Below are 12,169 nucleotides of genomic sequence, written 5' to 3'. Positions count from 1 at the left end.
GGGGAGGGGCGCTGTAGCCCTGGGATGAACGTGCCAGAGCTGGGGATAGGATCCGAGAGTCCTGGCTCCCAGCTCCCCCCAATGCTGGGGCCCTCCAGACCCCACTAACACTAAAGACCAATGAATGACCCCGTGGCCAGGAAGCAGTTGCCAGGGCCCAGCCTTGCCCACAGCCGTATGGGCTCAGCGGAGGAGGGGGCGGTTAGGGTGTGATGCTCCATCCTGCTGGCCCAGTCAAGGGAGGCGAGCCGGGTGCTGGGGGGCACAGACTCGGAAGAGCTGAGTTCCCTGCCTACTCTGCCACTGATGACATGGGCATGTTGGTTCTCTGGGCCTCAGTTTCCCCATCTGAAAAACTGAGATGCTTCTTTGGTTAGACGGTGAGCTCTTTGGGGCAGGGCTCGTCCCACCATGTGTCTGAGCGGGGCCCAAATCTCAGCTGGGTTCTGGGCAGCGCCCGGCCCGACGGGGCCCCAATCTCGGCCGGGGTCTGGGCAGTGCCCGGCCCGATGGAGCACCAATCTCGGCTGGGGTCGATCGTTGGTCCTGTGACCTAAGAGATCATTTCAGCATGAGACAAGTCACGTCCGGCCACGGCTGCCCAGGCGGAGCTGCGGAAAGCGAACCATCTGGAGCTGGGTTCTGCACATCCTTGTGGTGGGAAAATCTGCCGTGTTCTCGGGAGCTGCCGTGACGTTAGCCGGAAACAAAACGCTCAGATTAAAACCAGCTGCCTGCTCCTTGCGTGGCTACTGGGGAATGGGCCACGGGGCCTGTCCTCTCTGGGGGGCGCTGGCTCAGACCCGGCCCCAGGGCTGGGACTGGCTGGCTCAGGGGGGCAGTGAGAGGGACCGAGGCTGTCCCCTCTAGCATAGGAGCCTCTGCCTGGGGCCCAGCAGGACGAAGTGCCAGCTCCCGCAGTTGGCAGAGATGGCAGCAGGAGCTGGCTTCCCGGGGGGCGGGGGGGGCGCGCACGGCCGGGAACTCGTCTCCGGCATGCTGGGCTCCCCGTGGATTCGGCAGTTCCTGGAATCGGCTCCCTCGCGGTGCTGGCAGGCGCTAGCTGGGCGCTGGGCAGCCAGCCGGGTCCCGTTTGCTTCTTGCTCTGGGGCTGGATTGGCCCCAGTCCTGTGCGCCTGGCGGGTGGGGGCTGAAGACGGGAGATCAAAGCCTTGGAAAGAGACCAGAAGCGCCTGCCGCCGTCACGGGGCCGGAATCTGGGACACTGGGATGGTGCAGAGCTGGGGGTGGGAGGGGCTGCAAAGACGGGGGCCCAACGCAGGGGGGACCCTAAACTGGGCATCGCGTTTATGTCTTTGCCTGGGTCTGCAGGAACCAGTTGGGGCCACAGGACTCTGCCCCCCCAGTGCCCCGCAACCAGCTGGGCCAGCCCCTGCCCCCCACAGCCCTCTCTGCGGGGGCAGCAGTAGCAAGGGGAAGGGGGGTCACATGGAATCGGGACCTCCGACTCAGGGAGGGGGGAGCATCGGGAGAAGAAATGGACAAGGCTCAGCCCAGGTGCCAGGATTTAATGCGCAGGACAGCGACACTTGCGGGCACGGCCTGGCAGGGCCGCGGGCACAGACAGCCCCCAGAGCTCGGCTGAGTTCCCAGCCCATGGCAGCGAGGGCTCCGGTCGCTCGGGGCTGCAGATCAGCCAGGCACTGGGTGCAGGGAGGTCCGGTCTGGGGTCCCAGGCTCCGCCCCAACGCTAGGCTCCCCGCTCCCGGGCCCAGTACTGCCCGTAGAGCTCCTGGAAGAGGCCGTGGCAGGGGATGCAGGCGCGCAGGTGGGCACAGAGCAGGAAGCAGCCGGCCAGCTTGCGGTGCAGGGCGTAGCTCTCCTCGGGGGGCGGTGTGAGCCGGTGGCGCAGCATGACGGGGATCAGGGCCTGCACCCGCCGCGTGGTGCTCTGGGCAGCGAAGTCAAAGAGTCCCGGGGTGGAGAAAGGCTCCCCCAGGATCATCACCGTGTCCACGTGCGCCTCCTCGAACTCCTGGGCACGGGGGGGGGAAGGGAGGGGTTAGCGCTGGGGGAGGGGGGCAGTGACTGAAACAGCGAAGCCCCTGCACAGAACCCCACAGCTCGGCCGATACCCCTCACTCCCGACGCGCAGCCCCTGCTCTCTTGGCCCTGGGCTCCCCTCCCCCCCACAGCTCTGCCGGTACCACTCACTCTCGACACGCAGCCCCTGCTAGCCCAGCCCTGCCCACCCCCAGAACCGCTCACTCCCGACCCACAGCCCCTACCCTCCCAGCCTGAGGTCTCTGCTCGGCCCCCAGCACACACCCAGCCCAGCCGCTCACCTTGGTCTCAAAGCCCGTCACAAACTTCAGGTCTTTGGATTTCTGGAGCACCTTGGCCCTGTCCCCGTCGGCTGCAGCTTTCACCACCTGCGGCAGGGAGGGGCCAGGTGAGACAAGCTGCAGGGCACCCCCTAGTGCCAGCCCTGCCTGCCAGGGGAGAGCGCCCCCTGCTGGGTCCCCCACCTGCAGCACAGCGCCCCCTAGGGCCTCAGGCCAGCCCTGCCTGCCAGGGGAGAGCGCCCCCTGCTGGGTCCCCCACCTGCAGCACAGCGCCCCCTAGGGCCTCAGGCCAGCACCGACTGCCAGGGGAGAGCACCCCCTGGTGGGTCCCCCACCTGCAGCACAGCGCCCCCTAGGGCCTCAGGCCAGCACCGACAGCCAGGGGAGAGCGCCCCCTGCTGGCCCCCATCCCCTGCAGCACAGCGCCCCCTAGGGCCTCAGGCCAGCCCTGCCTGCCAGGGGAGAGCGCCCCCTGCTGGGTCCCCCACCTGCAGCACAGCGCCCCCTAGGGCCTCAGGCCAGCACCGACTGCCAGGGGAGAGCGCCCCCTGCTGGGTGCCCCCACCTGCAGCACAGCGCCCCCTAGGGCCTCAGGCCAGCACCGACTGCCAGGGGAGAGCGCCTCCTGGTGGGTCCCCCACCTGCAGCACAGCGCCCCCTAGGGCCTCAGGCCAGCACCGACTGCCAGGGGAGAGCGCCTCCTGCTGGCCCCCATCCCCTGCAGCACAGCGACCTCTAGGGCCTCAGGCCAGCACCGACTGCCAGGGGAGAGTGTCCCCTGCTGGCCCCCACCCTCTACAGCACAGCGCCCCCTAGGGCATCATCCCAGCACCGACTGCCAGGGGAGAGCACCCCCTGCTGGCCCCCACCCTCTACAGCACAGCGCCCTCTAGGGCGTCAGCCCAGAACCGACTGCCAGGGGAGAGCACCCCCTCCTGGGTGCCCTCCTCTGCAGCACAGCGCCCCTATGGCGTCAGGCCAGCCCTGAATGCCAGGGTAGATCGCCCCCTGCTGGCCCCCCCACCTGCAGCACAGTGCCCCCTAGTGCAACACTTGTTCCCCCCACCAGCTGGATTTCCCATGTGGGTCTCCTCCCCTCGGGCCCCGACCTGGGCCAGTACTGTGGAGGTGGCGAGAGGGACGTAGGATCCAGGCCGGGTGGCACCAGGCTGCTCAGGCACCAGTTCCCACAAATACTCACACAAAGAAGGATCTAAGGGTCACGTGCCCCAAGGGTGCCCAATTCCTGGCTGCCCATAAACCCCAATTCCCTGAGGCACCCAGCACCATCCCAGACGACAGCCTGGCCCAGCGGGCAGGGCACCTGCCGGGACTCAGGAGTCCTGGGTTCTATTCCCAGCTGTGCCACTGGCCTCAGGCAAGTCCCCGCCCGATGACTCAGTTTTCCATCTGTAAAAGGGGGATGACGATCCCAAGTAAAGCACCATTAGCTCCATGGATGAAAAGGTGGAACGATGCAGTTGTGTAACATCAGGACCCAGCTGCAGTTCTCTGTTACACAGACCCCGACCGAGATCAGGGCCCCGTTGGGCCAGGCACTACCCAGACCCCAACCGAGATCAGGACCCCATCGGGCCAGGCGCTGCTCAGACCCCAGGCGAGATCAGGGCCCCGTTGGGCCGGGCGACACCCAGACCCTGGCCGAGATCAGGGCCCTGTTGTGCCAGGTGCTGCCCAGACCCCGGCCAAGATCAGGGCCCCTTAGCACCAGGCACCACAGAGAGCGTGAAAGATGGCCCCTGCTGCAAAGGGCTCCCAGTCTGAACAGACACAGGGTGGGAGGAGAAACTGAGGCACGGGGCAGGGTGCTGACTTGCGCAGAGCTGGGAAGAGAATCCCTAGCCCCCAGCTCCCACTGGCCCTAACCCCACAGGCTCCGAGGCAACAGCCGGGACATCTCTGATACAGACAGGCAGGCTCCTATGTGGCGGGCGGGCAGGCAAACATGCCCATACCTCGATGTAGTGATGGGTGAACTCTCTGCTGAAGGCCCGGCTCGCCCCGAAATCCAGCAAGGTCACCTGGAACGAACGACAGAGCGGCTCAGAGCCTGCACTGGGCTGCAGCTCAGGCCTGCTCCAGGCATGGGCACCACCCCAGGAAATGCCAGGAGCGCCTGATTTTGAGCAGGGCCCCACCCCGCACACCTGTGGAACTCGCTGCTGCTGGGCCCTGAGAACATTCCAGTGGCTGGGGCTCTGCCTGGCGCTCGGCCAGAAGGGGTTTTAGCTGATGTGTTTTTTATTGCCTGGGCCACAGGGCGGATCTGCGGCTCCTCGCTAGAGAGTGGACCCGATGAATAATTCAGCCACAGAGTACGGGTTAGACTGGGATCGATACGCCCCGTGGGACAGAGGGGGAAATGGAGAGGTGGAGAGGCGAGGGAATAGCCTGAGGGTAAAGGAGGAGGCTGGGCAGTGCCAGAGGAGAAGCTGAGGTGCTCCTGGCCCCCGCGCCCGAGCGCAGACAGCTCTGATGGATGTGTGGTGGGAAGCTCTGGCCCCGGGCTCCCCACAGCAGGATTGCAGTGCGGGGGAGCCATTTGTATTTCAGTCGGCAGGGCCAATGGGCTGGCAGCTTCCCACATTTCAAAGGGCCCATCGCGATCAGCCTAGCCGACCCGCACACGCCGGAGAATGGCGCCTGGCCATCCCCGCGCTCCTGGATGGGCTCCAGGCTGCCGTGCCCCTAGAGGCCAGGGAGGGGTCAGGAGACTACTACGTGTATTATGGCAGCCTCTAAAGGCCAGGGTCCAGGGGGGTGATTACTATGTATATTACAGTAGCCCCTAAAAGCCTGGGTTGGCGGGCAATTCTTACATGTATTAGGGTAGCTCCTAGAGGCCAGGGTCCTGGGGGGGCAATTACTATGTGTATTCCGGTAGTCCCTGGGTTGGGGGCGATTACTACGTGTATTACGGTGACTCGCCCCACACGCACCCCGGGGGGGGGGCCCTGGATGGCAAATGCGAGGGGCAGAACTGTGGAAGGGGGGTGGGGGGCTCCCCCCAGGATGGCTGGCATGGGCTCACCCGCTCCCTGCAGCCCCCCTGCAGAGCATGCCCCCCTGTCCCCCATGGCAGCCCCCCGCAGGGGCCCAGGCCCCACCTGGTGCTTGTCAGCGTCGTAGAAGAAGTTGGCCCAGTTGGCGTCCGTCTGCATGAAGCGGAAGTGGAAGAGCTCCCGCAGGCTGAGGTGTAGGACGTTGAGACAGATCTGGGGGGGCAGCGGGGGAGGGGAGGGGAGTTACTGGCATGCGGGCGGTGCCTGGGGACCCCTAAGATCGCAGGTGCTTTCTCAGCAGCAGTATGGGAGCTTCGATAGGGGCTCTGCCACGCCAGGCCCTGCCCCACAGGGTCACAATCCCCACGCTGCAGATCCAGAGATGCAGGGACTGGCTCCAGGTCACGCAGCAGCTTAGACACAGAGACAGTCAGAACCCAGGAGTCCTGGTTCCCAGCCCCTGCTCTAACCACTAGACCCCACTGCCTTCCCAGAGCCAGGGATAGAACCCAGGAGTCCTGGCTCCTAGCCCCTGCTCTAACCACTAGGCCCCACTGCCTTCCCAGAGCCAGGGACAGAACCCAGGAGACCAGGCTCCCAGCCCCCCTGCTCTAACCACTAGGCCCCACTGCCTTCCCAGAGCCAGGGACAGAACCCAGGAGACCAGGCTCCCAGCCCCTCTGCTCTAACCACTAGGCCCCACTGCCTTCCCAGAGCCAGGGACAGAACCCAGGAGACCAGGCTCCCAGACCCCCTGCTCTAACCACTAACCCCCACCACCCCAGGGGGGCAGCCCAGCTGCCGTGCTCATCCCCTCACCTCATTCCGGACGTCCTGGGGCAGCTCCTGGCACTGATCCAGGGGGACGCCGCTCCCTAGCTCCATGGTCAGCACCCGCCGAGTCGTCAGCTCGCCCACCACCCTGGGGACCTCAAAGAAAGAGTCGCCGGCCAGGAGCTGCCTGGAGGTCAGCAGGACGCCGCTGGCTACCCCCACTCTGCCAGCCACGAGCCCCCAGCCCCCCACACCCAGGTCTGAGCTGGTGGGACACTGCTTCTAGGGGGCTGGGCAGCCCTGCTTGGGAGGGGGGGGGCAAGCATTAGCCCACAGGTGGCTTATCTGTTGGAGCAGTGCATGCTGGGACATGGAGTGCCCAGGGCCCCCCCGCAGCTAACGCAGGAGCAGTACATGCTGGGACACAGAGTGTGGACCCCCCCAGTGCAGGAGCAGTGCATGCTGGGACACAGAGTGTGCAGCCCTTCCCCCGACCCCATGCAGGAGCAGTGCATGCTGCACTGAATGTGGGCTGGGGGGCCAGGACCCTGCTGCCAGCCCACAGCCCCTCCCCGGGGTTGCAGCACACAGGGGCCCGGCCCGGTCGGTACCTGAAGCTCCGGGCGCAATCGGCCTCGCGCCGGTAGTCACACTCCCACTCCAGCTCTCTCTGCAGCACCCGCAGCGTGTTGTCAGCGAAGAGGCCTGGGGAGGGCAGAGGGGGGTGAGGTCATGGGGGAATCTCCCCTGCAGCCCCCGAGAGAAGGGGGCCCCAGAAGAGCAAGCCACACCCAGAGGAAGGGGCAGGCGAGACGCTGGGTAACACAGCCCCCACCCTGGGCCCAGTGCAGCCCCTTACCTGCCGGGAGCACCGCGCTGAGCCTCAGCAGCGCCAGCAGGTTCTCCACGTCGCTCCGGATGCTCTGGGCTATGCCCGGGTACTGCAGGGAGGGAGGGAGAGAGAGGAGCTGGCTTGGAGAATGGGGAGGGCAGGCACCCCCCTGCTTGGAGCCCTTCTCAACCCCCGCCCAGCAGAACAGCCAGGCCACTGCCCCACTGAGGAGAAAATGAGGTACCCAGAAGGGAAGGGAGCTGATTAAGGTCACAAAGCAAGGTAGTAACAGAACTAGGAATAGAACCCAGGAGTCCTGGCTCCCAGCCCCGCCCCGCCCCCCCGCTCTAACCACTAGTCCCCACTCCCCTCCCAGAGCCAGGGAGAGAACCCAGGAGTTCTGGCTCCCAGCACCCCCCCCAACCACTAGTCCCCACTCCCCTCCCAGAGCCAGGGAGTGAACCCAGGAGTCCTAGCTACCAGCCCCTTCCTGCTCTAACCACTAGATCCCACTTCCCTCTGAGAGCTGGGGACAGAACCCAGGAGTCCTGGCTCCCAGCCCCCTGTTCTAACCCCTCCCTCATGCTCCCTCTGTAATTGGCCCCAGCTACCCTGAAGCTGCCACCCAAGGTGCTCGGGGGCAAGTGCCGCTCACCTGGATCTTCATCGCCACCTCCATCCCGTCGCGGAGCACCCCGAGGTGCACCTGGCCGATGGACGCTGCTGCAAAGGGCGTCTCCTCAAAAGAGGCCACCTTCTCCCGCCAGTCCTGACCCAGCTCCTCTGCCAGCACCCTCTGAAACGCCGGGGGGGAGAGACACGCTCAGCCAGCATCCTGCCCTGGGGACAGGCCCGAGCGTCTCGTCTCTAGGGCACCGGTTCCACAGGCCTGGGGGATCTCAGGCCCATCGCCAGCAGGAGCAACCGGGCTCTCCCTGACCCCCTGGGACACATGCCGTGGGGTGGCCGTCACTCACCCTGGTCTGCCAGGCCGGCATGAAGTCCGCGCTCTGCCGCACCCGCGCGAAGATCCGCTGCAGCTGGGGACTGAGGAAGCTATTATCTGCGGGGAGAGGGGTGCTGGTCAGCGGGGTGCTCTGGGGCCCGGACGCACCCCCCACACCCTGCCACCTGCCAGACTCAGCCCCTGGGTGAGGCAGCCGAGAGCTCCCCCAGCTCCCTGCACCCCATCCCTGCTCGAACCCCCCCGCTCTGCACTCTGGGCCCCTATGTCAGTCACTCTGTCCCTATGAGCCCTGGGGGGCAGGGAATAGACAGCATAGGGTGCTATGGGGTGGATCTCAGGGGGCCGATCCTGCCCCAGAGCTGCACAGAGGGTCCCGAGCGTCACTACCCAGCCCGTGACATTTGCGTGCCCGGCGTGCGGGGCTCTCTGTGCACACCCGGCCCGTCCAAGGATAGGCCCTTCCCCAGGGCTGAGGGGAGGCCGGGCGAGGACGGGCACCTACCTTGGATACTCAGCATCTGCCCGATCTTCAGGGCAGCGCCCCGCACCTTGCACAGTGTGTCCACGATCCGCGCCGCGTTGGCCTCCGACAGGAAGGGGCTGGAGCCCAGGACGGAGCCGTTGCCATCTGCGCAAAGGGCGCAGGGAGTGAGGTGGGGATGCCCTAGGGCTGGCTCCTCGGGGGGCTGACACCCACATCTCAGCAACCACCGGCCCCTATGGGAGACCAATGGGCTAGCAACCCAGCCCCCTGCACCTTCCTCTGACCCCTGCCCCAACGGCGTACGGGCCATGGGGATCCAGTCTCCAGGGCTGCCCCTTTGACAGCCAGGTAGCAGCCAGCCCCCGACTTACCCCTCGTCTTTGTCTCCGCATTGAGCGAGTTCTTGGCCACCTCTGCCAGGGCCCCGATGCCCAGCCCCACCGCTAGACCTGGGGAGAGAGGCACGGGTCAGAGGGCTGCTGCTCGGGGGGCTGGGCAGAGGGGGTGAGGCCAGGGACCCCGCACAGGGCAAGCCATTGGCCAGGCCGAGAGGTGTGGCGCACTAGCCCCTTGCTGGCTACTCACGTGCTAGTGAGCTCACCTACTGGTGATACACCACGCACAGACAGAGCAGGGCCCATCCTGTCCAGAAGGGGGCAGTAGGGAAGCAGACAGACAGACACCCGTCTCCCTCCCCAGAGCAGGGACAGGGACACCCGCCCCCAGCCCTGGGCTCTCGCGGACTCTACCTCCGAAGCTGGCGAGCCGACCGACGCGTGACGCAGGCACCGTCCGCTCCCGGGCTCTCTCGCTGAGCTGGTGGGAAGAGAAGAGGGGCAGGGCTGGGGGAGGCATTGTGTCCAGAGGGGGAGAGTGCAGGTCTGTGACGTGGGGGCTCCGTTCCCAGCTCCACCACTGCCCCTGCCCGGTGACCCTGGGGACGTCCCTGCCCCGCCTCGTGCCTCAGTTTCCCTTCTCGCCCCACCTCGTGTCGATCTGCGCACTCCTTGGGGCAGGGGCTGGTTCTCGCTCTGTGTCTGGGGAGCCCTGATCTTGGTGGGGGTCTACACAAGCTACCATAATGCACCTAATAACACGCTTCGAGATCTGCGGTCAGAGCTTTGTACACAGCAAATACTTAGAAACAACGCCCAGAATTTTAATACGTGCTGAGGCCCCTTTACGGTGTCCCAAGCACACACCCTTCCCCAGCCCCTTTTGGCTGTCCTGGATCAAGAGTCTAATTAAAAGACACCCCCCCCAGCCCCCTTTCCCCAGACAGCATTCCCACCCTGTGCCTGCGTCCCCCCAGCATCTCCCACTGACCCCTCCTCACCTTCTGCCTAGGAGCCCCAGCCGCCTCCTCCGGGCCCACCTTCTGCCTGGCCTCCCGGGCTCTGCGGATGTCGTCGGCCGCGAGGGCTCCCAGTGCTGCGTCTCGGTGGAAAAGCCGGCCGGGGCCAAGACCGGGGCACCCGGAGCCCCTGGGGCCGGTTTGTGCCGCGGGCAGGGTGGGAGGAGCTGATTGGCCAGAAGCCCTTGGAGCTGTGGGGGGTGCCCCTAACAGAGACACGTCTGGGGCCTGCTGGGGGGCTCCGTTTGAACCCGATGTGCCACCTCTCTTCCTTGGGACGAGCTCCTGGGGTCCTCGGACTCCTGCCTGGAACAGGAGAATCAAGGAGTGCGTCTGTGTGTCCGTGCACAAGTGTGCGTTCGGGTATGAGCGTGTGCGAGTGTGAGAGAAGCTTGCCCTGAATTCCCTTCACATGACCCCATGGCAGGTCACGGGCACTGTCTGCACCAACCCACCCACTCTTTCCCTTGCGGAAATCCGGAGGGCGACAGGAAGAGCCAGCGTCCCAGCGCACGTGCGTGAGGGCGTCCGGGGTGGAAACACTGATGGACTGTCACCCCCCAGGGCGGGGAGGAGGACTGGTTACTGGGCCAGCCCTCACAGGGTCTGGATGGGTACAAGGGGATACAGCACCGAGCGCGGGACCGGAGAGCCAGAGACGTACCAGTAGAGAGAGACATGGATGGACAGATGGAGACGGGGCGGACGAATGGATACACAGCGGGAGGAGAGGGATGGAGGGAGGATGGATGGCTGGAGACGGGGTGGACGGGTGCAATAGACACAGGCCGGAGAGGCGAGAGGGAGCTGGGCGGACGTGCTGTAAATGGATGGATACATATTGCGAAGGGAGAGATGGAGGGGACAGGCGGTTGAATTGGGACGGGATGGGGGTGGGACGGGAGGCACAGAAGGACGGACGGGTGCAGGTGTGGGGGGGTCAGGGAAGGATGGTGACGGACGGGCGGGGGGCTGGAGAGAGGGATGGGGGTGGGAGGGAAGGAGATGGGACGGGGGGCTGGACAGACGGGGGCCGGGGGCTGCATGTGCTGACAGGCCGGAGGGCCCCGCAGTCCCTGACCCCGCGTGTGCTGCACCCACCCGGCTGGGGTCACTCACCCTGCGTGGGGCCGGGGCCCCCCCCAGCGCCTCACCCACGGCGCCTCGCAGCACCCCCCGCAGCTCCGGCCACATGCTGCACCTGGGGGGGGCAAAGGTCACTGGCCCTGCCTAGCACCCCTCCCCCATGGCCTGGGACCGGCCCCTCCCCCAAGGCCCCTACTCCCCGGCACCAGCCCCCCCCCACAGCCCCTCCCCCACCCCGGGACCGGCCCCTCCCCCAAGGCCCCTACTCCCCGGCACCAGCCCCCCCCACACAGCCCCTCCCCCACAGCCCCACCCCCCGGGACAGGCCCCTCCCCCCCGGGACCAGCCCCTCCCCCACGGCCTGGGACCGGCCCCTCCCCCAAGGCCCCTACTCCCCGGCACCAGCCCCTCCTCCACCCCGGGACCAGCCCCTCCCCCACAGACCCACTCCCCCGGGACCGGCCCCTCCCTCACAGACCCACCCCCCGGGACAGGCCCCTCCCCCCCGGGACCAGCCCCTCCCCCACGGCCTGGGACCGGCCCCTCCCCCAAGGCCCCTACTCCCCGGCACCAGCCCCCCCCCCACAGCCCCTCCCCCACAGACCCACCCCCCGGGACAGGCCCCTCCCCCCCGGGACCAGTCCCCCCCACACAGCCTCTCCCCCACCCCGGGACCAGCCCCTCCCCCACAGACCGGGACCGGCCCCTCCCCCACAGCCCCTCTCCCCCGGGACCGGCCCCTCCCTCACAGACCCACCCCCCGGGACAGGCCCCTCCCCCCCGGGACCAGCCCCTCCCCCACGGCCTGGGACCAGCCCCTCCCCCACAGACCCACCCCCCCAGGACAAGCCCCTCCCCCACAGCCCGGGACAGGCCCCACGGGACCAGCCCCTCCCCCACCCGCGGCCCCCGCGGGGTCGCTCCTGGTTCTCACTCGGGTCCGCCGCCGCGGGCCGGCTCCTGCTGCAGCCTCCGCTTCCAGGTTCAGTGGGGCCCCGCCCCCTCCGGTCGAGAGGAGCCAATCAGAGCCCTGTCCCGCGTGACTGCCGCCACAGACAGCCAATGGGAGGAGCGAGAAGGGGGCGAGGCCCCGCCTCCTGCTGGGTCTGGCAGCGCTCACGTGTGTTGGGGCGGGGCAATGCACGCGCGTGTGCACACTCGGAGACCCTTTGCACTTTCGTTGCACACTCGTCACACGCTCCACGCTCAGTGCAGCAGGGCGTGGTCATTGCAGGGTGGAAGGGGGGGTGGCTCAGTGGTTCGAGCAGTGGCCTGCTAAACCCCGGGGGGGGGGCGAGTTCAAGCCTTGAGGGGGCCACTTAGGGGGTAAAAATCTGTCTGGG

General features: G+C 67.0%; 1 protein-coding gene and 1 long non-coding RNA gene across 4 annotated transcripts; both read right to left on the bottom strand.

Annotated features, from left to right (window-relative positions):
• Positions 1-1,514: 1,514 nt before the first annotated feature.
• On the bottom strand, positions 1,515-11,848 carry COQ8B (coenzyme Q8B). 3 transcript variants are annotated; one of them, XM_050928484.1, is made up of 15 exons: positions 11,761-11,848; positions 10,860-10,941; positions 9,723-10,046; positions 9,136-9,202; positions 8,758-8,835; positions 8,405-8,530; positions 7,913-7,998; positions 7,591-7,731; positions 6,963-7,044; positions 6,715-6,808; positions 6,149-6,290; positions 5,435-5,542; positions 4,283-4,348; positions 2,307-2,393; positions 1,515-1,996 (listed from the first exon to the last, which is right to left on the bottom strand). In XM_050928484.1, the coding sequence occupies exons 2-15, from the start codon at positions 10,932-10,934 to the stop codon at positions 1,712-1,714; spliced, it is 1,761 nt and encodes a 586-aa protein (XP_050784441.1). In that variant the 5' UTR covers positions 10,935-10,941; positions 11,761-11,848; the 3' UTR covers positions 1,515-1,711. The 3 variants fall into 3 exon arrangements, with proteins under 3 accessions (XP_050784441.1, XP_050784442.1, XP_050784443.1); XM_050928485.1 differs by having other exon boundaries at positions 6,149-6,251; XM_050928486.1 differs by lacking the exon at positions 7,591-7,731.
• On the bottom strand, positions 2,408-3,240 carry LOC127037187 (uncharacterized). Its single transcript, XR_007770303.1, has 3 exons — positions 3,159-3,240; positions 2,795-3,004; positions 2,408-2,489 (listed from the first exon to the last, which is right to left on the bottom strand). It is a non-coding gene; the product is annotated as an uncharacterized LOC127037187 (long non-coding RNA).
• Positions 11,849-12,169: the final 321 nt, after the last annotated feature.

Source organism: Gopherus flavomarginatus, chromosome 18 (genome assembly GCF_025201925.1).
Source record: "Gopherus flavomarginatus isolate rGopFla2 chromosome 18, rGopFla2.mat.asm, whole genome shotgun sequence".
NCBI classification, from domain to species: domain Eukaryota; kingdom Metazoa; phylum Chordata; order Testudines; family Testudinidae; genus Gopherus; species Gopherus flavomarginatus.
Note: the sequence above shows the minus strand (reverse complement) of the source record. Positions and strands in the feature narration are given on the sequence as shown.